At 38.0% G+C, this 24,678-nt stretch overlaps 1 protein-coding gene across 8 annotated transcripts in view; it reads right to left on the bottom strand.

Moving 5' to 3' along the window:
* Positions 1-24,678, bottom strand: part of LOC103175216 (gephyrin) — a 159,715-nt gene that overhangs the window by 75,140 nt on the left and 59,897 nt on the right. For all 8 annotated transcript variants that reach the window (XM_042337907.1, XM_042337908.1, XM_042337909.1 and 5 more), the window contains exons 3-4: positions 15,907-15,964; positions 5,670-5,762 (exon numbers count right to left, since the gene is read on the bottom strand). In XM_042337907.1, coding sequence (XP_042193841.1) covers positions 5,670-5,762; positions 15,907-15,964 — 151 coding nt within the window. The remainder of the gene's footprint in view (positions 1-5,669; positions 5,763-15,906; positions 15,965-24,678) is intronic.

Raw genomic sequence — 24,678 nt, 5'->3', positions numbered from 1 at the left:
ACACACCCACATAGCTTGCCCCCTCTCCCCCATACACACACATGCACACACTCATAGCTCCCTTACACCAGAGGAGGATGGTGGGGGGGAACTACATTAAATCATCTAGGAACTGAAGGCCTCCATAGGATTTTCTGGGTCTGATTGATTTAGTTTCACTCTAAGCAGTAGTTTTACCCGGTGGGGCATCGGGTGAGTGACACTGACTGTACAAAGTGTCATACAGTGTATAAGTAAACTCCAATTCAATAACACTGAAAACAGTGAGTAAGTTATGGTTAAATGCAAAAAGTAAAATTTTCAACACAATATTACTGTATATACCTGTACAATATAGAAGTGCCCAAGGCTTATTCCTATGTGAAGGGGATAAGCAGTAATAGTATCTGGAAATGGCGGTAGTTAACTATATAAGGAAAAAATGCCTTTTAGCGCTTAGAAAAAAAATTCCAAAGGAAATGCAAATACACAATGCCTATGAAGAAAATTCAAATGCAAAGAGAAACCTGCAAGGGCAGACAATGCAAGTGATTTTGTTTCTTACAAAATAGATCAATCTGATCAGCTGCACAAGTATTATCTTTGTTTTGTTCAAGTATTATCTTTTGTTGGCCAAGGAACAAATATAGATCCAAAATTTACAACCAGATTATAAAATGATGCTTCAGTGGTTTGAACCTTAATGGCCTCAAATTTATTTAATATAAGGGTACAATTTTCTACAATTCATCTTGGATCTGTAAACTTCAATAATACTCATTATACCATGCAAGTGGCTCAGCAGTGCAAGAAGAAATCTTGAATTGCGTAAACCATTTAGTAAGGCAGCTGGCTGCCTCCTGATTGGAGACAAAGGTGCAAAATTCTCTAAAATATTATTTAAAAAAAACAAAGTTTGAAGTGCTACTTCAGAGTTCAATCTGAATGACACTCAAAGATAGTTTTTTAAAAAAAAATCAGATTAAAAGAGGCGACAGTAAAAGCCAGACAACATCATAATCTGCACAATATTGTATTTTGTCGATCATTTCAAGCATGTGCCTTGGATTCTAACGAAGATGAATACAATCCTCTGGAAGGAATGGGGGGTAGGGCGATGACCTCTTGAAAATGGATTGTGACAACAGGTGTGAACCAGATGGATAAACTCAAAATTTTTCCATTTCTACTCTTATGCAAATAGCTGCACTTTTCTCTTAAATATGTGTTAAATTTTACCTGTAAAAGCTGAACCTTTGTTTGTAAATACAGAGCAAGATGTTCTCTTCCTTGTTTTGTGACTGTGCTGTCTGTCTAGTTCATTTGAGAGGAATGAAATTAGTAAATTCGATCGTGTTTGCAGGTTATACACAGTGAGAATGATCCATTAAAACTGTCCAATGAAATTTTTTTTTAGATCTTCAAGAGATTTATTACATTAATCCATACAGATTAGATTGCTCTCCTCATATTTTCACTCAGGGTATGAATTTGAAACATTAAAATTGTCAGCGTAGGCAGAGGCTATTCAGTCACTGAGCCACGGCTGTTTTTAAGTTGCCCCTTTTTTAAAAAAAACATTTTTTAAGCTCTTTCCCCATATCCCTTAATATTTTACTTCTGATGTGTTCATTCAATTGCCTTTTGAATGATTCGATTCATTCAGCCTCAATAGCGAGATCCTAAGAATCCACTGAGTAATGAACTTCCATCTATCCTCTCCCTGTTTCTTCTGTTAACAATACTGAGACTATGCCCTCTTGTAATAACGTTTTTTCACTATTTACCTTCTCATGCCCTTTCAGAATCTTGAATACCTTAATCACATCCCTTCTGTTCCAATAGAAAATGCCCCCAAATAACTAGTCTCCATTCCTATGTATTCTAAACATTGTATCTTGTCAGACCAGCCCTCCTGTTGCATGAGTACATTTTAGTGAATTTCACACTGGATTTGAGGAAACCACACTGCCACATTCTAAGACTTGTGGTTGATCCAGAGATTATCAAAATCAAATAATTAGTGTTTCCTTTGTTGCTTCATTGATGGAGTTAATTTCTCTCACCGCATATCCGACCCCCACCTCCGTTAGACAAAGTCTGTCTCCAATGTAAACTCGACTCTAAAGGCCCTCAGTAAGCAACTGCTGGTTCATGACAGTTTTTTGGGAGGTATTTCATACGTATGATAATAAAACAACAACAACAAGATTCCATTTATAGAGCGCCTTTCATGTCGGGAGGACGTGAAAGCCACTTTTTTGTTTTTGTTGTATTATCTCAAAATTAAACAATTTGCTTTGCAAATTAATTTTGAATGTTTTTCTAAGGAGTGGTTTCAGCAATTCGGTTTACTGATACATGGTTCAACATTTGGACACAAATCATTGGTGAACCAATGATTGTTCACCAGCAAAGTGAAAAGGCGAGGCTGCACTAAGGCCAAGTGGGGCAAGGGAAAGCGGGCATCAGGTGTTCCCTATTGGGAGGGAGGGAGGATGAGGGTGAAGGAGAATAATTGTAGGAAAAGTCTCCTTAAATAATTACACTGTTGGCCTGTGTCTCTCAATGATAACTCAATTGAAATCAAACACCTTACGTGAAAAAAGCTCAATTTCCAAAATCAGACATTTTTATTCAAAAGAGATTAAAATAATTATGCTGTGTCAAGAAACACAGTTTCCCAGCCAAGAAATGCTGAAGAGCTGCAAACTGTTACCAAAAGCAGGTTTCATTTGACAAATGAACAGTTCGAAATAGCCGTTTGGCCAAATTGAAAGCTGAAGAAGAAGGAGCTATTTTTCCATACTTGTATTTTAGGAATATATTTTTGCAAATACGTAATATTTGGTTGCAAACATATTAAATAAGGAAAACTGCAGTACATTTAAAAATATCTGCAGGTCAACTTTGAGATATATTATCAACATTTCTTTTTGTACATCCGTTAATAATAAAAGCATCCAATTTAAATTGAATCAAACAGGTTAAAAGAATTATCTCCTTGCGCACAATTATATAAATTGAGTACAATTTGTATCAACTAAAGATTACAGATGTGTAATGTGGCACCATTTTTTATGAACAATGAATGCAACGTGGAAATAGCTCAACCTTTTCTATTTTCTACCCTCTCAAGCCACAGTGGTATGGTTGTCCTAGCTAAATAAGCAGAAGGAACCTTGCTATGAATGGCAGTGCATGCTCTGGGGTCCCCAAGCTATGACTCTCGCCAATGTGTGTCTAACACTCTCTAGAATTAGGTAAGTAGAGCATGTCCTTCCAGGAAAAGAGTAAGCATCCCAATCCAGACACAGGGCAATGCCTATACCTAGGTGCCATATGTATGTGGAATTCTTGCACCTAACTGACTAAAAAATAAATCTAACCTCCCCAATACCAAATCACTCTTTTCGTACCACATTGTAAGCCCTTTATGATGTTGAGTCCAGTCTCTGAGAAGACTTATTATAGCTGTAATGAAGTGATCAATAGAAGGATTATAGAAAATAAAACCTCCCCGGTGCCAGAAGAGCTGTAAATCAATGCGAATCAAAAATCTGTTTCAGATAACAGAGATTTAATCAAACATCACCATTTTTCTGCATCATTAATCCCACTGCCAATAGAACACAATCCAATTTATGGTTTAATTTGGGTTAATGACTATCATTATTCTATCAGTGAGTCACCCGTTTACTCAATCAAAACTTATAAAGACCAGCTAGATATTACACAAGGGTTAATTCACATAGTAACATTTCACTGCTAGGCATGCTCCAGCATCAAATAAATTGGAGGGTGAATGCAACTTATTCTTTTCAGGTCTGCCTGAGGCACACACTAACTATGCCCCAGGGGGCAAGCTATCTACAGCTGAGCTTCTGCCTATCCCACTGCAAGGCAACCACAAGGATTGGCACAAAAGTGGTCAAAGGGATGAATATCTTCCCCTTATAATGAAGTACCTGCACAGTATCTCCCCCGCAGCAATGTAGCTAATATCAGAAATACTAATATTAATCTCTGGATAAAAAGGGGTTGAATCCATGTCTCACCATAGCCATGGTGCAGTGTATTGGTGCTTTGACAGATGACTTTCATAAACTGTGGCAAATAAAACTACGAAAACTGAAAGGGCTGAAATAATTACAAAATTGCGACATGAAAATCCTCAGCATCCTTTCAGTGTTGTGAAATGCCTTATCTCTTCCTGTTCAACACAAACAAGCCGCTTTATCCGCTGCCAATCACCTGCAACGATTCAACTTTTTAAAAAAACAGGATTTTTTCAACTGAGGGTGTAACACAGGATGAGAATTTGCAAACCACTATTTTAAAGCCCTACAGAATTCTGTAATACAAACCCGAGAACATATTGAAGCATGGATGGAAACTCTTATTTCGCCCGTCAAACTTGTTCCTTCCACAGATCATACATAGCCTACTTCAGCATGGGTTGTACACCATTCATGTAGTCTCCTCAGTGAAAATTTTGCATGAATCCTCCCTGATTCTTAAGCAAACCGTTGGATGATCTTTCCTTACAGCTCTACTTTGAAACACTGGCCTGCATAAGTATCATAATAATAATAATAATAATCCTTGCATTTGATATAGCGCTTTTCACGTCTTCTAGACGTCCCAAAGCTCTTCACAGAATATACTGTAAAGTGAATTGACTGTATATTTATGGGCGGACGCGGCAGCCAATTGCGCACAGCAGTGTCCCACAAACAGTCATGGATTGAAAGTGACCAATTTATTCTTATCATAGTCTCCAATGGAGTAAAAATTATATTTAAAAAATGCAAATCTTAAATGGGGTAAATTTAAAATAATCTATAGCCCATGGAAAATAGGTCAACATTTCAGAGATAATTATTGACCTCTCCTTTCAGAAATCTGATTGACCATGTTGTGGGTTTTCTCAAGTGTCCTCTGAATGTCCTCTAATATTCATTTCAAATTTATGAACTCCTGTTCTGTGCTCAAGTCTGAACTGAACAGCCTCTAACATTTACCTCTGAGTATTTTTAAAACTTGCATAAAATCCCTCATCTGCCTTTTCTGCAATTAGGTTTGTGTGTTTCCTCATTTAGATACTTAGGTCTCAGAATCATCCTTGTCCTTCATTTAACAAATCGCTGAATCTTGTCCCCTGAATCAACATCCCTTTGAAGTTATAGTCACCAAAATTGCACATGATATTCCAAGCACCGTATCACCATGATCTGAGGTGGTTTAAAATAACGTCTTTCAACTCATAATAAAGATTCACCTGGCCAATTTGATAATACCCTATCGTCTGGAAACATTCCGATAAATAATCACATCCAAACACTTTCCATCTCCATCTTTGTGGCTGAAGATCTCTAATAAGAATAGCCATATATTTAACAGCATTTATAGTTAGTTTCTCACACTGAAATAATTTCTTCAGATCTTTTTGATCTCCCTTATATCTGAAACCTGTCCAATTATAAACCTAACCGTCTATAAAAAATGATCCAGAAAAGGACAATAGAATATTTGCACGCAGTTTACCAATGAACTGGTCAGGTTAAATGTTCAGTGATTCTCTGTAGAGCTATTGAACACATTTGCACTGAAGCATATTTCAATAGATATATCTGACAAGTCCACACAGTACTTAAGAGATTTAAACATGTTCATTTTGTACTACCCACCTCTGGAGTGACATCTCTTGGGGCAAAACCAGTTCCCCCAGTTGTTAATATGAGATTCAATTCCTTGTCATCACACCATTCGATCAGAGTCTCCTGCAACAAATTAAACAAGAATCCAGCTCAACATGGGCATTAAAAGTCATAATGTAATGTACAAACAGATGTTTATTACAACTTCAGTCTTGCTCTTTCACCTCTAAAAGACCACTTTTGATTTAACTCCAAGGAAAGATGACAGTACTTATCTCATTAATAGTTGATGTAAGACACAAGGGAGATATAAACATCTGCTGTAGCCCCCAACAGGCACAAGCCATTGAACGATACTTTCAACTCAACGCCTAATTATACAGGGACTTCAAATTCACATTGGTTGTGAATTCAATGATGAAATGTATCAACGCTGTAAGTATAAATGATCCAAAGATATTTTATTTCAATTGTAATAACCATGAAAAAGATGAGCATCAGTTTCAGTATCAGGAATGTCTGATGTTATTTAAATGTAAGAACACATTTAACATGAATTGACATAATGCACTCATTTTAGCCTCCACAGTGTCCCAAACTATGAATGTTCACCATTGTTTAAACATAATATAAATTTGTAATGTCCAGTACCTCAGTTATAACATCAGCTATTGAGATAAAGAACTTGATTCCAAAGTTAATAGAAGCTTTGGCGAGGTTGAGGAGATATAGTAAGGTTGTTAATCTTCCAAAAACACTTGACCTTAAAACAGTGGAGTGACCAGCATTCGACTTAAGCAGCAGTCATGCCCAAACTACACAACATTGACCTTACCCCAAAGACGAGCAAGAAATATGATATTTGCAGAATATGCAGTGACGACACTTTTTAGTGATTCATGTGAAGCGCTTTGAGACATCTTGATGACATGATAAGGTGCTATGTCAAATGTAAGGTTTACCCATATCATTATGAGAAAGTTTCATGCATTGCTTCACTGTATGGCATGCTCTCCCAGAGTGCTTGTTCACTGGTGCACAAACATTCCCTTGCTGAGTTGTGACTCACTGAACCAGGAATATTGGAGCATCGAATGGGCTTTGAGAAATCTCCAGCTTGCCCACTGGCAATCCAGAATAATTCCTTTCTGTGCTGAAGCTATGTTCATGGAACATTTGCCTTCATCAGAGATACTTCCACCTGAACCCTGCTGTCTTGTTTCCGTCCCTTGCTACCCCACTCCCCTTACCCCCATCCCCATTCCTTAAAAAATGTAAAACGGCATTACAGATGTTCTTCACAGAAAGTCATTATCCAAAACAAATCATAATCCCAGATGTACAATACAAGGTATTGGTATTAACGGTTTAAGATATCTCAAATGCTTAAAATTTCAATATTTCAGGGTTTCCAAAACATATTACTTTCCTGGTTATGAGTGATATTTTAATTCAGTGCTATAGTCTACAAGTCTTTCATAATAATCACATGTGACAAATCCTCAAATAACTCTGAATGAGTAAAGCAATAATGTGGCAAAAAATAGATCACTCCTACTATCACATGATAACACATTTTCAACAGTATGAAAAAAAAGGTTGGCCATTAATTAAACCTGAACTGAAAACTATGTTTCTTACTAGATCCTTGGTTGGAAGTATGAAATATGAGCCAGATGCAAGAGTTATCTCAGAAGTAACATCTGCGCACTCAGGAAGGTAAGGACATAGTGTCAGACAATCAAATGTTGACCTTATTTAAATAGTCAGAAAAGTGGCAGAAAGGTGGCGTAAACGTAATCCATCATGCGTAATCCTCAATGCACCAGGTTTTTCTATAAACACATATAAACAAACAGTATTATAAATGTCAGGCTGCTGCAATGTCTATCAGCATATTTATTTGGAATAGGGCATATCGCCTTGGAGCATGAACACATATTTACTGCACAGTGTAATGCTCTGAATTGTTCCACTTTTAAGCCACTGGGCACCCCTGAGAGAAACAAAAAGCATCTGTTAAAATGAATCTTTCTGAATAGGCCACATGCATTCATTGACCGATGCAAGGCACAGACTATCTTGTTCTTTATCATCCATTCACCTGAACATCTGATGTCAGGCATTTCATTCACCTTCCACCCTTGGGTCCTTACTGGGGATGGAAAAATAGTGTCACTGTTGAGCACTTGGGCAGATGGGACATTTATGGATTACTTTGCTGGACAAGGGTATACAAACTCTCAGTTATTGTGTCTTACAGCTGTGGACGTATTGTCAAAAGGACTACTTTTTGGAGGCGAAGGTCACATGGTCTATACATTGATTGTTTTGAGAGACTGCAATGCAGAGTCTTGTAGTTCTTTTGTTTATAGTCAGGTGTTATAGTTTGTAAGTCAACCTGACTGCCATAGAGACCCAAATCTTCATGAACTATATCTGAAGCTTCATGCATAGAATGGGGAAACAGGAAACTTCTGGATATCTTACACATGAGATATCCATCAGGTTCAGTCCAAAGCTGCAAATGAAATCACCTTCATCATCTTGTTTCAACTTCTCCATACACTGCAAAGTGCTGTACGGTAGTACTCAATTCAGAAAATCACAGTGTTACACTTACAAGATCAATATCTCATTAACGGCAAAATACAGGAAATGGTTTTTGTTCTGTCACCACAGTGAAATGTAGTGAGATATTAAAAGGGTGTTGATAAAATCTCCGATGAGATTTCGGGATTTTCATTAATAGATCATTAAAATTTCAAGCAAAGTTAAAAACGTTCTGAGGAATGACATTGAACATTTCCACAGTGCATTAATAAATAGTGCTTCAATTTGTAGTTGGACAAGCACTTAATTATTGGCTTCCACTGTGTTCAGTTGTCTTGCTTACCTCAAGAAAGCTTAATGCACATAAAGAAGTTGTGAACTTTAGGTGAACTTAAGAAAACAATGCTGTAAATAAAATGGAATCCCAAAATTGACTAAATCCTCCGGCTTATTTTTGAGTTATTTACTGCTGCTGCTATAAGATCCTTATGCTTTGCAATTCTAGATCCACTGAAGCAGAAAACAACTAGCATTTCAATCATTGTTAATTCCATTTCCTTAGCCTGAGAGTCTTACCATTTTTTCTGGTTGTATAGAATTCCTTTTTTTAAACTAAAAAAACCCTATTCTCATTTAGCATATAAAGTAACAAAAAGTTTAAATAACGTGTTACTACATAACATGTTAAGCTAATATACTGTTAACATTGGAGCACATAATTATCAAATCTGTCATTCTTTAACAGCTTATAACAGCAAACTGGGCAATATAATCTTAAAGCATATTTGGTATTTGGTCAATAATGTGACCTGCAGCAAAGCACTTTGTATGCCCCCACCTCCCAGCCAAGTGGAATGGATGAAACTTTCATGGAGACAAATGTTTGTCCAAATCCCAAAACACAAGTATACCCCAAGTGTTCTATAAAGCCCTCTAACCTTTATTACAAATACAGTATATCTGCCACACCTTGACTAGAATTTGTATCTTTGATTGAATGTTTACATCTATGGTCCTGTTAATAGTGAAAACCTGGACACCCCTTGCATGCTTATGGATACTGGAGGACAATCCATTGCCATTTAAGGTGGATATGAACAAAATAAGTGCTGGGAATGGTTAGAAATTTACCCAAAAGGTCATTGCAAGTCTGTTTCTGCAGCTTGTGTGACTCCCTGTGTGCCAGCATTACTTTGTGAACGAAACCAACACTTTATGAAACAAACGTCAACAAACGTCATTTTGGTTTAGAATAAAGGGAAGAGGTCTGCATACATTGTCTACCCCAATCATGAAGCTACCTTCTCCAGTAAAACAAGAGCCAACATTGTAGAAATGTAGCCAGACACTTTATACAATATGCATATCACTCCCTTCAAATTCCACCTTGTTTACCTCTGTCTATAGCAACATTCTTGGTCATGGTGGTGGTGGATTAAGATTCCCCTGAACTCCATGCTGAAACACACAGGAATGTGATTTAATGCAGGAATTGTTTACACTGCCTGTTCACAGCACCTTGGGAAGTCCTCTCGACGTGAAAGGCGCAATACAAATGTAATCTTGTTGTTGTAATCTTCTTGTTGTTGTCTTATCAAACATTTGCAAAATATTGTTTTACTCACAATTGACAATGCTGGTTAGATATTAAGTGCAGCGATACACTATACCAGCAGCGATGCACTACACCAGCCTGTCATATTCAGTAGTTCACTGAAAGGGACAAGAATCACCAGGTACATTTTATAATCAATGACTGTTCTAAACCGAAGAGCACACTGATTTATTGATAAGAATTATGGCCTGAGCTCCAAGAAAATTGAACAATTTGTTCAATATATTTCACATTATTCAATTTGAAAGGCTGCTGTGCTGCAACTTTTGATTTCACAGGTACTGCACCAGGGAGAAAAATGAAATCTATATTTCCATTTAATGTACATTATAAAATATTAACACAGCTCACAAAATAATTAACTTCATTTGGCCTTTTTCACGAACCGAAGAGTCGAAAGGATGACATTACAATATTTACACTGTGGAGACACTTCTTTTTCATGGCAGCTTTTGGGCAGCAAAATTAAATATTTTATATCCATTAGAGTAATGAGATTGTATCACAAGGCAATGTACTTGCACCTTTATCTATCCAGAGTGAATTATGCAAGATGGAACAATCCTTGGCTTTGTAAAAGCCCACAGATCTCTCTGTCAGCTGATTAACTAAAGCAGTGAGTTGAAATAGCTTTCAGTTTACTTCCATAAATTTTTGCAGCATAAATACTTTCATTCACATTTACGCAGCTAACTGCATTCATTTTGGGTTCCCATTGGTGAGCTTGTGGGTAAAAGCATTGACGGTGCAGTGTTAAGCCATCAGCTTGTCGCAGTGGTAGCACTCTCGCCTCTGAGTCAGAAGGTTGTGGGTTCAAGCCCCACGTCGGGACTTGGCAACACAGTTAAAGCTGACACTCAAACACAGCGCTGGGAGTGTGTTTGTCAGAACTGCTGTCCTTCGGATGAGACACAGGTGGATGTTAAAAAGATCTCTTGGCACAATTCAAAAAGAGAAGTGAGTTTCTCCTGGCGCTCTGACCAACAATCCCCCAAATAAAATTGGTTACTCACTCCATAGCTTTTGGTGGGACATTGCTGTATACAATTGGCTGCCATGTTTTGACCACAAAATATACAATCAATCCACTTTACAGTATATCCCGTGAAGCCCTTTGAGACGTCTCAGCAATGTGATAAGGTGCTACATCAAACACAAAGATTATTATTATTTAACACAGATTCTAGGTTTGTGCTGAGATAGCTGCTCTCAGGCGGGGAAGCCATAGGGCTGGCCTCAGTAGTCTGGGTAAGGATAAGCAAAGGGGAAAAGAGAAAAATCATCATACAGTATTTTCTGCTCCTGATTGGTAATCAGAGATCCTGTACTGGAGAGACAAGTGTGAAAGGGATTGGGCTCAGCTGTGATACCCTGTAGTTGAATAGCCTACGAACACTCAATATCAAGGTTCACAAATGAACTCCAATCACTTGGGTGAAGTACCAAAGGTTGACAAGAACCTCTCAAACTGTACCTGATCAAAGGCAATTAGACAAAACACCCACAGGGGAGGAAAGTGGAGAAAATGACAGGGAAATGTATTTTTTTTTCACATGTACTTCAAATGTTGGAAGATTTAATGCATTCCGTACTTGCCACAATGGGTTTGAAAAAATTGCTTTAAAGATATGCCCTCATGTAGAATCGTTCACAAATGAATGAATTGTGCACATGTGAAGCAGCCATCAAAGATCATTCTCATTTTATATTTGGAGCTCACTATTTTCTCCTCTTTCTATATACCAGTTTCTCCAGTAGAGAAAATGGGATTCTGCCTATTATGCTTCCCACTCATCAACTGGGAGAGCAAAGAGAGTGGGCAGAAAGACTCTCCCTTCAACTCTTCTTGTTGGAAAGTCCCTGGTTTCCATTCTGCAAGCTTCAGTACCAGCATGACTGAGAAGAAATTCTCAATAAATGGGGAACTGCAAGTGAAAATGGACATCCCGCCACAGTGCCTCAATTTTCCAAAGTTAACAAAAATAATAGTAATTCTTGCATTTGATACAGTACCTTATCACATAGCTCAGAAACTTAAATGTAGCTTTAAAGTTACAGCTACCAAATCTAAACAAAAAACTTATTTAAATCTAACTAGAGGTGGAGAACAGAACGAATTGGAATAATTCAAAGCAAATGTATAATACAAATAATATATACAATTACATATATAAATTTGCTAAAGACGAGATATCACCAATAAATATTTTGAGTTATAGTAAAAACAGAACTCGGTGTCAAAAGTCTTGATGACTGAGCAAGGCATTCCAGCACTTAATATGAGATAGTGGTTGTATCAGACTAGAGAGCTTGTTTGCCTCCTTGAAAAATACTGCAAGCAAGGATTCAATTAAAAATTGGGACTGAAGAAAGACTGGAATTTCATATGGCCAATTTTGAATTTCTTCCTCATTTTAAGATATGGTAAGGCATACATCAATACATCTCAATGCAGTTGTCAAGCTCAGCGACTCATGCAGGGCGTAAAAAAATAAATCTTAATATCTCTAATTTACGAGGACTGAGTGTGGAATTAAACTTTGGAGAAGTTGCCTAGTTGTTGGCTTCTGCTGGAAGGCTGCACATGTGGGGAGGACCCCAGGAACAGGCTCTGTTGCTGTTCCCCCCGAGGTCAAATAACCAACTAACACTTGAATATCAAGACTCAAAAAGATACTGGAGGGTGCCCATGTAGTCAGGTACAGTAGTAAGATAGAAAAATAAGAGTGAAAGCGGGAGGGAGAGAGGAGGGGGCGGAGTGGAAAAGAGAAATCTGGTGAACAATTGGCAATTGGCAACTGGTTGGTAATAAAATAAAATTTCCTTTAAATATTGATAATTCCTCTGTGCAGATTACACGCAGATCTGTAACAAGTTATTAAAATATAGCCTAACCCGCCCTACAATCAGTGGCCGGGTTTTCAGCTTCTCTGCCCCCACACTCTGAAACTCCATCCCACGGTCCCTTTGCCTCGCTTCCTCCCTTGCCTTCTTCAAGGTCGGTCTCAAGACCTTTCTCTTCGACCGTGCCTTTGGTTTCCCACCCACCTCTCTGCCTTCCCTCATCCCTACACCCCCCCTCCCCCATGCTCGGGCCCCAACACCTGACTGTTCAGCACTTTGGGACGTCCTCCCAACGTGAAAGGCGCTCTATAAATGTAACTTTGTTGTTGTTGTTTTGTAGCTGCAAATTGAGAAATTGCAGAGTCTCATTAAATCATGAAGAAAAGCAAGAAAAAAATATTTGTGGCATTATCAGGCTAATTATAGTAAGAATTAGACTAAAACTCTTCCTCTCTTGAGCTGACACAATCCCCCAGCCAAATGTCACACTCTCGTAAAATGCATGGTGATACCAATTACAGTTACATTGGGTAGCTTTAACAACAATCTCCAACAGCAAAGGTACTGTAGTGAATCAATCCGAAAATAAAATCCGCTGCACGCATTATACAGGACGAGAAACATGTTTAGAAGCACATTTACAATTAAAACGTCAGCATGTTCTCAGGCTTCAAGAGAGATTTACGAACAGCTTGAGCTCCACCACCATGGTTCACAATATCATGACAGACTGCATGGCCCGTCCTTTTACCACAGCCTATGTCATCGCCCTACTCACTTGCATGCACAAAATATAATGATTAAACTGTTCCCAGCACTGGGATTACACATATGCAGAAATGTACAGAATTCCAAATAGATTAGGAAGTGCAGTCTTCCACGTGTAGGAAAATCCCATTCTGAAATCCAATGATATACCTTCATTCTCTGGTATTGAAAAACTGTTCATTCTAGTCAGCAAACTGATTAACCAGCATTAGAAACATTTCTAGACTATCAAAGAAATTGATTGTTCCACTGATCAACTACCTAGACATTAACTTCTTCAAATACTGTACAACACTGGTGTAATAATTCATAATTAATGGACAATGGGTTGGCTGAGGAGTTTGACTGTATATATTTGTGAATTTGGGAATTAAATTCATCAGTAATGCTGGGATGCGATGATGTTGATGATGATGATGTGATTCATTGCTGGAATGCACTCTGCAGTTAAAGGTTACTTTTTTCCATGGGAAGAGGTGACAATACAATCATCTTCAATATATGTGTCACCTCAAAGAAGAGAACAAAACCACAAAGACACTTTTTTTGGTAACAAGGTCCTGGCATTCTAAAGCTCAGCAATAGATAAGGTTAGTTATTGCTGTACTGTTTTCAATAAATAATGTGGAAAGTAAAATTAAAGCAAGATGTCACGGAATGGAATAGATTTTTTTTAAAAGAAGCCTGATTTGTGCAAAGCCTCAAATGCTCATTGAAGTGGGAACCAAGTCACTGAACACAAATCAGAGTTTTATATCTACGATCCAATGCACACATTTCACCTAATACATTTGTCGTAATGTTTTACTTGCTTCCACTTGCTGGTTTGTCATATTACAATATAGCTTCTGCTATCTGCATTAATATTCTTGCTGATGGTAATGAGGTTCAATGTACTGCTTCAATGATCTTTCTTACTGTGTCTCTTTTTGCAGTTTATCTGGACTAATTTTTCCCTTTTTAACCTGAGAGAATGGGCAGAAAGATTGCCATAGCCAGCAGCGACTCCAGTTCAGAGTTATGTTCCATTCATAATCCCAGAATCCATTTAGAGCATGACACAGAAGTTATATGTCTTACTCAAAAATTGCATTCACCAAGTCTGAGGAGAGCATTCCATGTACACAACCAAATACCTGCACCAAAAGCTCTGCTCCCAAATGCTAATTGCTTTTTTTAAAAAAATCTTGAGTTGTTCTAAGAAATTTTAAGGGATCATTTTTAAGCTGATACTTCCACATTTATATGGGAGTAATGAAACTCTTCCTTTTTGCATTTATTTGGTGCTATTTTTCATGACCTAATGAGGAAAAAATGCATAATAAATAGGGTGCACGACTTGCCTGTCTCAACTAAAACTTACTCTACCTAGTCAAGAAGTTATCAAGTCTTGAAATGATTTAAGAAGAAGCAAAGTCCAATGACCAGTGTCAACTTCTCTAAATGAGCAGGGTGTTCTCATTGTCACAACATATCAGAGGATGGCTAATTTGGTGAAAGACTGCATTCCTTCTTTAGGCAGTGTCAAACTGAATGAGTAAGACTAAGAAACAGTAACTTCAAAAGCAATATGGTGTTACTTAATCTGCCAAAAATAGCAATATTTTTACTATGTCCTTATAAAATACATAATGGTTCTCCAACATTCTGTAATGCTCTTTATTCAATTTTTCCCTCCAGTTCCTTTGTTGGTCTCATTCTTTGTCTCAATTTCTGTGCCTTCTACCTGCCATTCACTCCCTTAATACTTTCACATTTTAATATATTCCATTTCTTTGGAAAACCCTTGGCTTGCTTTATAAAAAATATTTAACTGTCCCACTTCCTACCTCCTTCCTTCCCTTCCATCAAGAGATCCTTTGTGTTTACATCCTCCCCCTCTCCTAACAACCCTCTGCGTAAAAAAATGATGCTCAAAGATTTCATTAAACCACCCCAACCACTGTAATATTTTCAATCACTGTGCTTGAATGAGTTTTTAACAAAACATATTCATAACTTATGATATCCTGCAACAGAAAAAGAAAGCTGAAGGTCTCTGTTGCCTCTAGTGTCGCCTTAATACATTGTTTGGGGAATATTGCTGGTCACTGCCACACATCATTAAATTGGAGAATATGGTGTTGGTAAAACAACCCAACTGGATGATTACATGGGTCTACTACATTATACATCTGTACAACCCTATTGGCTACTATTCAACTCATCCAAAGCAATACAGTATATAGTCACTGAGATTTTCATTCACAAAATGACTGTGGTGGAGTGTAAAAGAAGTCAGTGCTGTCATCTTCTGCTGCCTCTTGCCTTTGATATACTTTGTGATTGAAGTATAAATTTTGGACATTATTACATAAATATGAAAATGAGGTGTTTAATTTTTTTGCAGACCGCCTGATATGGTATCACACAACATCAACACAAGCACAATGTCAGGTACAGGCTCTTAAGAAAATGTCAACCCCACAATAGAAACTAAGCAGTTACCTTGATTTCATCAACTTCATCGGGTACTATCTTGTATGCAGATACTGTTCCTCCCAACCTACAAAAGACAATGAAATTGTAATTAATTCTATGCGTATACTGAAAGGAATTGGGCTTCACAATCTCTCCACAAGTTAACCAGTGTGGAGTTTGCTGATTACAAGTAATGTTTAAAAACACTAAAATGAAAGCATAGCATTGGAAGAGAATACGTCTGTTATAATTGTTCTGTTAAGTACCATAAAATCTTCCTCCAACTGTCTTCTACAGTGAAAGTGCAATGCTTTAACTGGATTGAACCAGTTAGTCTCCAGGGCATTAGAAAATGTAAACCGTGATACCAATAGCAAAAGGCCCATTGCTGTTCAAAAGGAGGAATACAGTACTTTGTATCGTGTATGGTGATACGTTTTGCTTGCCACATTGGTCACTCTGCAAGATTTAATTTAAGAAGTAGAGGTGGGTCCTCTCCCCCCACTGCCTAAATTCTTCTCACATTGAACCCCTGTGAGCAAAACAGACTTCCATCCCAGCTGCCTGGTTGTTTTCAAACCCAGCTCCTAGAAGTTAACAGGCAATGTCTAATCCACTGAGCAAGCCAGTTGCCCTGCCCCCACGGATTATCAGAAAATTAAATAAAACGCGTGCTTTCAGTTGTATAAGCATTACAGCTGTCTCTGCATATTGCATTGCGTAATGTAACACATGGGTGGACAGCAATCTTCTGTCCGAATAGTTCAGTAATGATTTTATTCCAGTTGTGAAGGCTTATTTGAGAAACACTGGACAACCTGTCACAGCAATCTTACTTTGTGTTAACGGACCGATAAATCCAGAAAGCAGCATACTCTCAGCTCACAACACAGACTTCATGCTGCTCGTATGGTTTGTACATTGAGTATCTCTTCTGATTTTCACAGCCACCGTGATAGGATGCTCTAGAATTCATGAAATGGAAATACTAGGAGGAGGTGAAGAAGCAGTTACATGTGGCACCTAGGTTACAGCTTGGACCTTGGTTCAATTTGTAAGATAGCCAACACTGGAATTGTGTCAGCTCTGAAGTCTGACTAACAACTGGAGCAATTTATTAACTGGAATATAGATAAATGAACCTCGACACTCTGAGGGCACCCCAAAACTTGGACTAAGATTCACAGACTCACTGATGTCAGATGGATAACGTGACTGGGACACAATGTTTGAGCAAGTGATTAGGAACAGCAATGATCTTAGTTACCAGCTGCTCACGGCTGATGAAATAATTACCACCAACACAGAGTTTTCTGTTGCTTAAGACAAGTTGACGTAGAGAACATAGGTCACTCAATAAGGTCAGTCATACTGAAGCACGTAACACACTTAACACTTAATCGGGTGGAAAAGATCTGACACACGGCTAGTTATGCTTCCTTTGCTGAAAAGGCAGTGTTAATGCTGCAAGTTATGCATTTGGTGCGTTGAGTGAACAGGATATGTTTAAGTGCCTGAAAAGTACTGAATCCCTTTCTCAAGTTTGGCCTTGTATATCAGTTTGAAGAACAGCAACATTTAAAGAACTGATGCCTGTCTGCAGTTTGCTGTGTTGAATCCTAACTGAATCACTGCTGAATAGCAAGAGACCTCTCATTTAACCCACAAGTTTGGATGACTTACTCTTACTCCAAAGGCAAAGACATTGTTGATGACAGATCAGTCAGTCTGATCAGTCACCTAGGCAGGGATTCTTTCCACCCAGGCCCATCAGCATCTTGAACATGGCAGATGTATTTTTCATCCTCAAAAAAGTATTACCATGATATAGCCCTACACAAGTAGAATACACAGAGTACTCGTAGGACTAGGTGTTTATTAGAACCCTCTAAAAGCCATTAGTTAAAGTGTCACTACGTTCAGAATGAATCTTCTTACATGAGGACACTTAAAATCTCATACCACTACTACTAATAATAAACATCAGGACAAAGTTTCACCTGCACTTCACAGAATTTATTGTGAAGTGTAGTGATTGTGTATTTTGCAGAACATCCTGTGAAGATTAGGATATAGACACGGTCAGAGCAGAATCAGTGTCAGTGACCATGAGATATCTACGTGGAGTCCTGTAGCTCAGTGGTTAGAGCTCTCGCTTTGCAAGTGAGAGACCTGAGTTCAATTCCAGGCAGGGCGAAACCTTGGGCAAGTTTCCTTACTCCACATGCCTAATAATAATCCCTCCAAAACTAAAAATAATAATAAATTGGTCATTTTCAATCTACGATTGTTTGTGGGACATTGCTGTGCGCAATTGGCTGCCACGTTCGGCCACAAATAAACAGTCAATTCACTTTACAGTGTGTTCTGTGAAGCGCTTTGGGATGTTCTCCCGACGTGAAAAGCGCTATATCAAATGCAAGGATTATTATTATTATTATTACGTACAATGTGACTGGAGGGTCACTGGTTTGATATGGGTTCCCTTGAGAACAATAGCTGACAGAGGTGCAATGACTGCCATCTACTGTATCTGCTTGGTCATTAGCTGCTGAGCTGAGTGAATTTTTCCACACCAAAAAACTCTTTTGATCAATCAGAACTTCATGCTGAGCAACGAATGGCGAGGCAATATCACAACTGTGTAATTCACAATGTTCATTTTGGCTAGAGCGGCAAAAGTGGGCCCTTTGATTTTGTGTTACCTTCCTAGCAGAAAAGGGAAGACACTCTCTTGCCCATTTGTTACTCTGCCATTCCCTCGAACATGCCTCTGAAACGTTTCTCACCTAACACTGTCTCAAGTGTTGTATCCAACCTCATCATAGTTATGACAAATTTGGGGAATTGGCCCATAGAGTCAAATATGTAATATGGCTAAATGTATCACAAGCTAAATGTCAATTTGTAGCAGAAATTGAATAATTTTCAGTCTGTCTTTAAACAGATCAAGAAAATTTCACGTACAAAGTCTGAATACTTTAAAAAAATGAATACAAACTCTATCAACTCTGACATTTCAAACCACAGATAAGAATGCAATGTGTAGATGAGTAGCTAGCCATGACAAGAAAATTACTGCAGTATAAATGTCTTCACAATATTTATAGTGTATACAGTGAAAATACAGGTAAAAATGCTGTATCTGCACAATACAGAATTTATAAATGTAATATAAAACAGTGAATTGAGCAACAGATTAGAGTCATCTGCAAAGTTGGATCGTCCATCCCAGACACTGACTAGATGAATGTGTATTTCTCCTAAATTGCCTAAAAAAAATTGCTCAATTCTCAAAATCACCCCTCATACAGCTTTTGCTCTCATGTACTTCAGAGAATAATTTAACTAGCTTAACTGCACATCAATTGATAGGCAATAGTGAGGCAAATATCAATCGCACATCACACAGATGAGTCTAGAAGCTTTTCTTTCATTGAAGTTGTACTGGAGGAATTCAGATAAAGGTAGGGGGTCTGACAATGTAACACTCCCATTATATTACGCTGGAACTTCAGCCTAGTCTATGAGCTCATGTTCTGACATGGGACTTGAGGCCACAATCTTCTGACTCAAAGGTGAGATTGCTACCAAGCTGAGAGGTGAAGGAAGAAAAAACTATTGGTTATGGGGCTCAACACCTTTAAATATATTCACTGGCCAACTGCTGATGTTATTTCTGATCAATTTTTGTGAGCCTTCTTGCAACTGGCAAGTAAAACACAAGTATCATAAATCAAATTACACTACGCCCCACTGCTGGAATAGCTAAAGAATAAGAAACACAGTCACTGCCTCTGAAATATTCCCAAAAGGATAACAACAGCTTTGTTTGGCACTTCCAGCAAAGCATGTGGGTTTCAAAACATCATTAATGGAAAAATGTGCAACATCAGAAATAAGTAAATGCCCTGGTTCACAGTATATTCACTTCTTTTAAATTGAACTCTAATCTTGTGGAATTGCACTGGTTTCATGTACCAGTAAACCAGATATTGCACAACAAACATGGTCGAAATCAAAAACATAATTATAATGTAATAACAATCCTTGAGTTTGATATAAGGCTCATCAAGTCATTGAGGCATCTCGAAGTGCATCACAGGATATACTGTGAAGTGGATTAACTGTGTATTTTGTGGGAGAAACCCGGCAGCTAGGTGCACAGAGCAATGTCCCATCAACAGTGACCAATTTTATTTGGGGGATTTCTGGTCAGGACACTGGGAGAAACTCCCTTCTCTTTTCCAATATTGCCATGGGATCTTTAACATCCACATGAATAGGCAGATGGGACCTCAATTTAAAGTATCATCCGAAGAACCCATCTCGGACAACACCCCACCCCAGCAGTGTCAGCTTAGACTATGTGTTTCCAAGTCCCAAGGTGGGACTTGAACCCACACTTTCTGACGCATTGGAGAAAAAAACCTTTGTTCTTATTATAAATGTGCTGAAACAAAAAGGTGAAGGGAATGTAATCTTTGGGGGACAATAACAGTGCAATGAGATGGGGGGCAATACTAGGTACAAATCAATGGCCAGATGCTCAGGGGGATCATAAAGTGAGGAAGGAGGTCAACGCAATATTTATGTACTGTGAACATCATTGTCAGCTTTGCACTTATATCTTTATTTTATTATTGTGTGTCCTTTACCTTACCTGATGCATTATCTAACATTCACAAACATAAGTTAGGTATTTCATTCTATCCCACTGAGGTGATTGTGAATAATTCTTGCCAATCTCCGATTTGGATGTTGTTTTACAGTTGGCGTTAAGATACAGGGTGCCATAATGTTGCTGCATTCACATCTGAGCACGCTCCAGCATCTTAGCTGAGGAAGAAGTAATCAACACCCAGGGACAGAAAGAAAAAAATTCTGCATTTTGTTTTATTGCACAGCACTGTACAATTTTGATTTGCATTCCAACACTGAAACATCCTGCATGAAATGGGTCATTCCTGCATCAAGCCACTTGTATGTTTAGATATCTATTTTTAGCTGCAGTGTGATCATCCAAAAACATTTAGGTGGATATTTTAAACTGCAAACACGGGCAATTTTCCGAGTTTTGCCTTCCATGATGCTGTGCATATTGATCTTTCTAGACAGCTGTTTCACAGCTGAGGATATGCAACCAATGCTTCAACCAATAAACCTGCCATCTGCCATAAGGGAAGCAATGCAAGACGCTTACGGAAACAAATCTCATTCCTGAACTAAAGGTTGGATTAAAAACAAAAGCAGTAAAGTGAAATGCAAACTTTCAATCAGTTCACGTACATTTATTTTAAAAAGAGAAAATTGTACACATTTTTCAACGATTGGAAAATTGCAGATTGCTACGAGATCTTTCTTTTGAATTTTATCGCAGTCCGAATTGCATTATGTTTCTGAGATTCAGTTTAACGTCTCATCCGAAGGACAACACCCCTGACAATGTAGCGCACCCTCAGCACTGCACTGGAGTGTCAGCATAGACCGTGAGTATCTGTATATTGAATGTGACCAACAAAAAACTCATTAACCACCCTCAAGAACTCATTTGAAAGTGAAAGGATTTCTGAAAAATACTTTCTACTGTTTACTCGCAGGTCCCACAATAATTCTCACTTGTACTCTTTGATCTCCAAATGAATCAATCTACATCTTATGATATTGGCAATACTCATCTGAAATGCAAACGTTCTCCCTGTAGACTAAATCCTACATTAGATTCCACAGCACAAGTTATCCTGCATGTACGGTGAGCGAACACAAAAGCAGAAGTATTGCAAACATCTGCTGCTAACCCACAATTAAAGAAATAAACCCCAATGTGCCTGAGTTTGCTCAAGTGAATTTATGTTATCCAAAACAGATGCTATGTTAGTTTTAATTGAACCAAGCAAAATGACAACTTTATTTGAGATCAACCTCTAATTAATGCCTCAATTTTTGTTCTATGTGAAAATGTCAAAAACAGCACTCAACATTGAACTCCAAAATATTCATCCATTCAATCTTGGTCCGCTACCCTCCACAGACCACATCCACCCTCCCTGAGAGCTCAGCAGCACAGAAAAGTGTTTAATTTATAGAATTTTCTCATAGCCATGGACTATTTGAATTCTATTCCCAAATAGATACCTAGCCATTTATTTTTTGAACAAATTAATTGCTTGGATTATTAGTCTGAGAATAATGTTAAATTAAGGCTAATTCATGGTCATTTTAAAATAAAAACAAGTTTTTATTTGATAATGATGTATTTGAGAGAATCATATAGAAGTATATAAGATGCTGAGAGAAAGTGAACAAGGAAGAGTACTTTCTAACATGCCCAGGCTACCAAGACTACCTCAAGGAGGAGATTTGGGCAGCAAATTGATTCTTCTGTTCCAGTAAAAAATACAGTGGCAGTGCAAAATGATTCAGACTCCATCCATAAATACTTTGAAGTTCTTTCATGGTCCATTGGACTCAATATTTAAGGGGACCAGTTGTAGAAACATTGAAGAGCTGGTCATCGACTAGAGCTTCCTACTCGTTGCATAATCTATACAGCAGGCTCTAAATAGGGAGCTTCTCTCTAATACAAAAGCATACCGTACACACAAGTAGGGTCTCTTAATAGTTCATCAGAAATTGCAAACTCCTACATTCCTATTGGCCTCGTGGCCAATACGATTTACTAAATTACCATGAATAAATTGCTTGCATTGGTCTTGTAACCATACTGAAAATGCTGAGGTGTGTTGCATGAAAAAAAGTACATTAAAAATCCTAAACAGATATATATATATAGTACACAAAGCCAGCAATGAATTTTACATCGTTAAGTTGTGACATAAAGTGGAGCGAGGTGATGTTGGAGAACACCCACCTTCTGCTGTACTCACATGGCAAAGAGAGTGCTCTTGGTAGCAGTGCCAGAGAGGAAATCATCATGCTCTAAACTGCAAAGTAAATTGATGTTGTTGTTTAATGATTGCTGCAGAACACAACAGGGACCCAGACTACGCTGAAAAGGGTAAAGTGTTATATCTGGCCTGGAAATGCTAAATGCAGTATTTGCAAAGGAATGAGTTGACGTTCTGAACATTAAGGTGGTACCAAAAAAATGTGTTTTTAAATTTTTATTATTTTTTTAAAAATCTCAATTGATTGGTCTTTAAATGAGGCAAAAGATACCAAGAATCAATGTCAACAAACAAATACATTCTATTACCAACCAATATGGAGTTTATGCATGGAGCACTTATTGTAGGAGGTAAGAGTGGGATGGTGGAGGTCTATGATAGGGTTGATGTCACTATGCAGACAGCATGTTTTCTGGGCTGAACAGCTTTTCTCATTATTAATAATATTCTGAATAATCCTTGCCTTTCACATAGAATCTTATCGCATCATCAAAACGTCTCAAAGTGCTCAACAACCAATTTGCACACAACAACATCCATAAACAGCCATAAACTCAATGACCAATCTTATCTGGGGAATTGTTGGCTAAAACCCTGGGAGAAACTCCTTTCTATTTTCATGCGAGTCTAATGGGATCTGTAACGACCATCTGAACAGTCACACAACATCCAACATCCAAGGGATGGCGTCTCTGACAATGCTGCACTGCAGTGTCAATATACACTAGGTGCTCAAAGCCCCATTGTGAGGCATGAAACCCACAATCTTCCGTGCTTTAGGTTTATTTTCAGTTAATGTAATGACCATCTACTTCCGCTCTGTTGAGATCATTCAAGAGTATTCAGCGTGGTTGAAATTTATCAAGCACAAAAAGTTTGTAATGGAAGGGAGACTATTTCACACTGACAATAGGTCACCATTTAAGCATGGATACCTTTACTTTTTAAACCCATCAGCGTGTTGTGAGCTCGCTGCCACTTTGGGAGACTTACGCAGTTTCATAAGAAACAGGAAGAGATTAGCCCCCTAAATCTGGTCTGTATTTATGGTGCTTTCCAATCATGGCAATATGGCAAATAATGTCCATTATTCAGATCTATAATAATAAAGCTGCCACCACTGTCCTGCACAGCAGTTATGCTACCTTGATAAAAATTACAAGCTGCATTTTCTCTATTACTGCAAGAATTTAATTGCCTCTCATCCAATTACAAATGTGATGGAGCTGCAATTAAAATCTATCTTTAGATTTAAATTACTCTCCTCATTTTTATCTTTAGGGATAGCATGATTAAACAGAGTAATCTGTGAATAATAACTTGCACCTAATAGCAACAGAAACGATTTATAGGCTTTTAGATGACTGAAGCTATAAAACTAAGCACCTTTACTAATACATACAAAGGGACCGTCAAACCTAATTTATTCTCAGTTAAACTTTTGCAGCTAAAGATGAGCTGCAATTATGCCAAAGGGTCACCATTGTACATCTGGGGAGGGACATTATCCTGGAGCAAATTCACTGGTGCTCTCTGATGCACAAGATAAGTCTATGAGCTTTCCGCACAGAGGAAGAACTGCAGCTATGCCTCAGGCAGTGTAACAGGTTTGCAGCTTGCAGTTTAAATAATTAGCTAATAAGCATTGCACTCAGGATCGCACAAGCTTAAACTGTGGAAATCAACAGGGATATAAATAGCTGTAGAAGTATTAAGAAGAGTTCTACAGTGCTGGTACAGTGTTTCTTGCCAGGCTCCAACTGTTGGTGCACTAGAGGACATGTGCTTGCAGCCCTGTTTTGCACATGACATGCCATCAACAGCTGAGAAAGAGAAGATACTCTTATTTCTGAATATGTAGATATCTCAAAATATCAAAACATCTTGGTTA

The sequence above is a fragment of the Callorhinchus milii genome, unplaced genomic scaffold (genome assembly GCF_018977255.1).
Source record: "Callorhinchus milii isolate IMCB2004 unplaced genomic scaffold, IMCB_Cmil_1.0 Scaffold9, whole genome shotgun sequence".
Classification (NCBI taxonomy): Eukaryota; Metazoa; Chordata; class Chondrichthyes; order Chimaeriformes; family Callorhinchidae; genus Callorhinchus; species Callorhinchus milii.
Note: the sequence above shows the minus strand (reverse complement) of the source record. Positions and strands in the feature narration are given on the sequence as shown.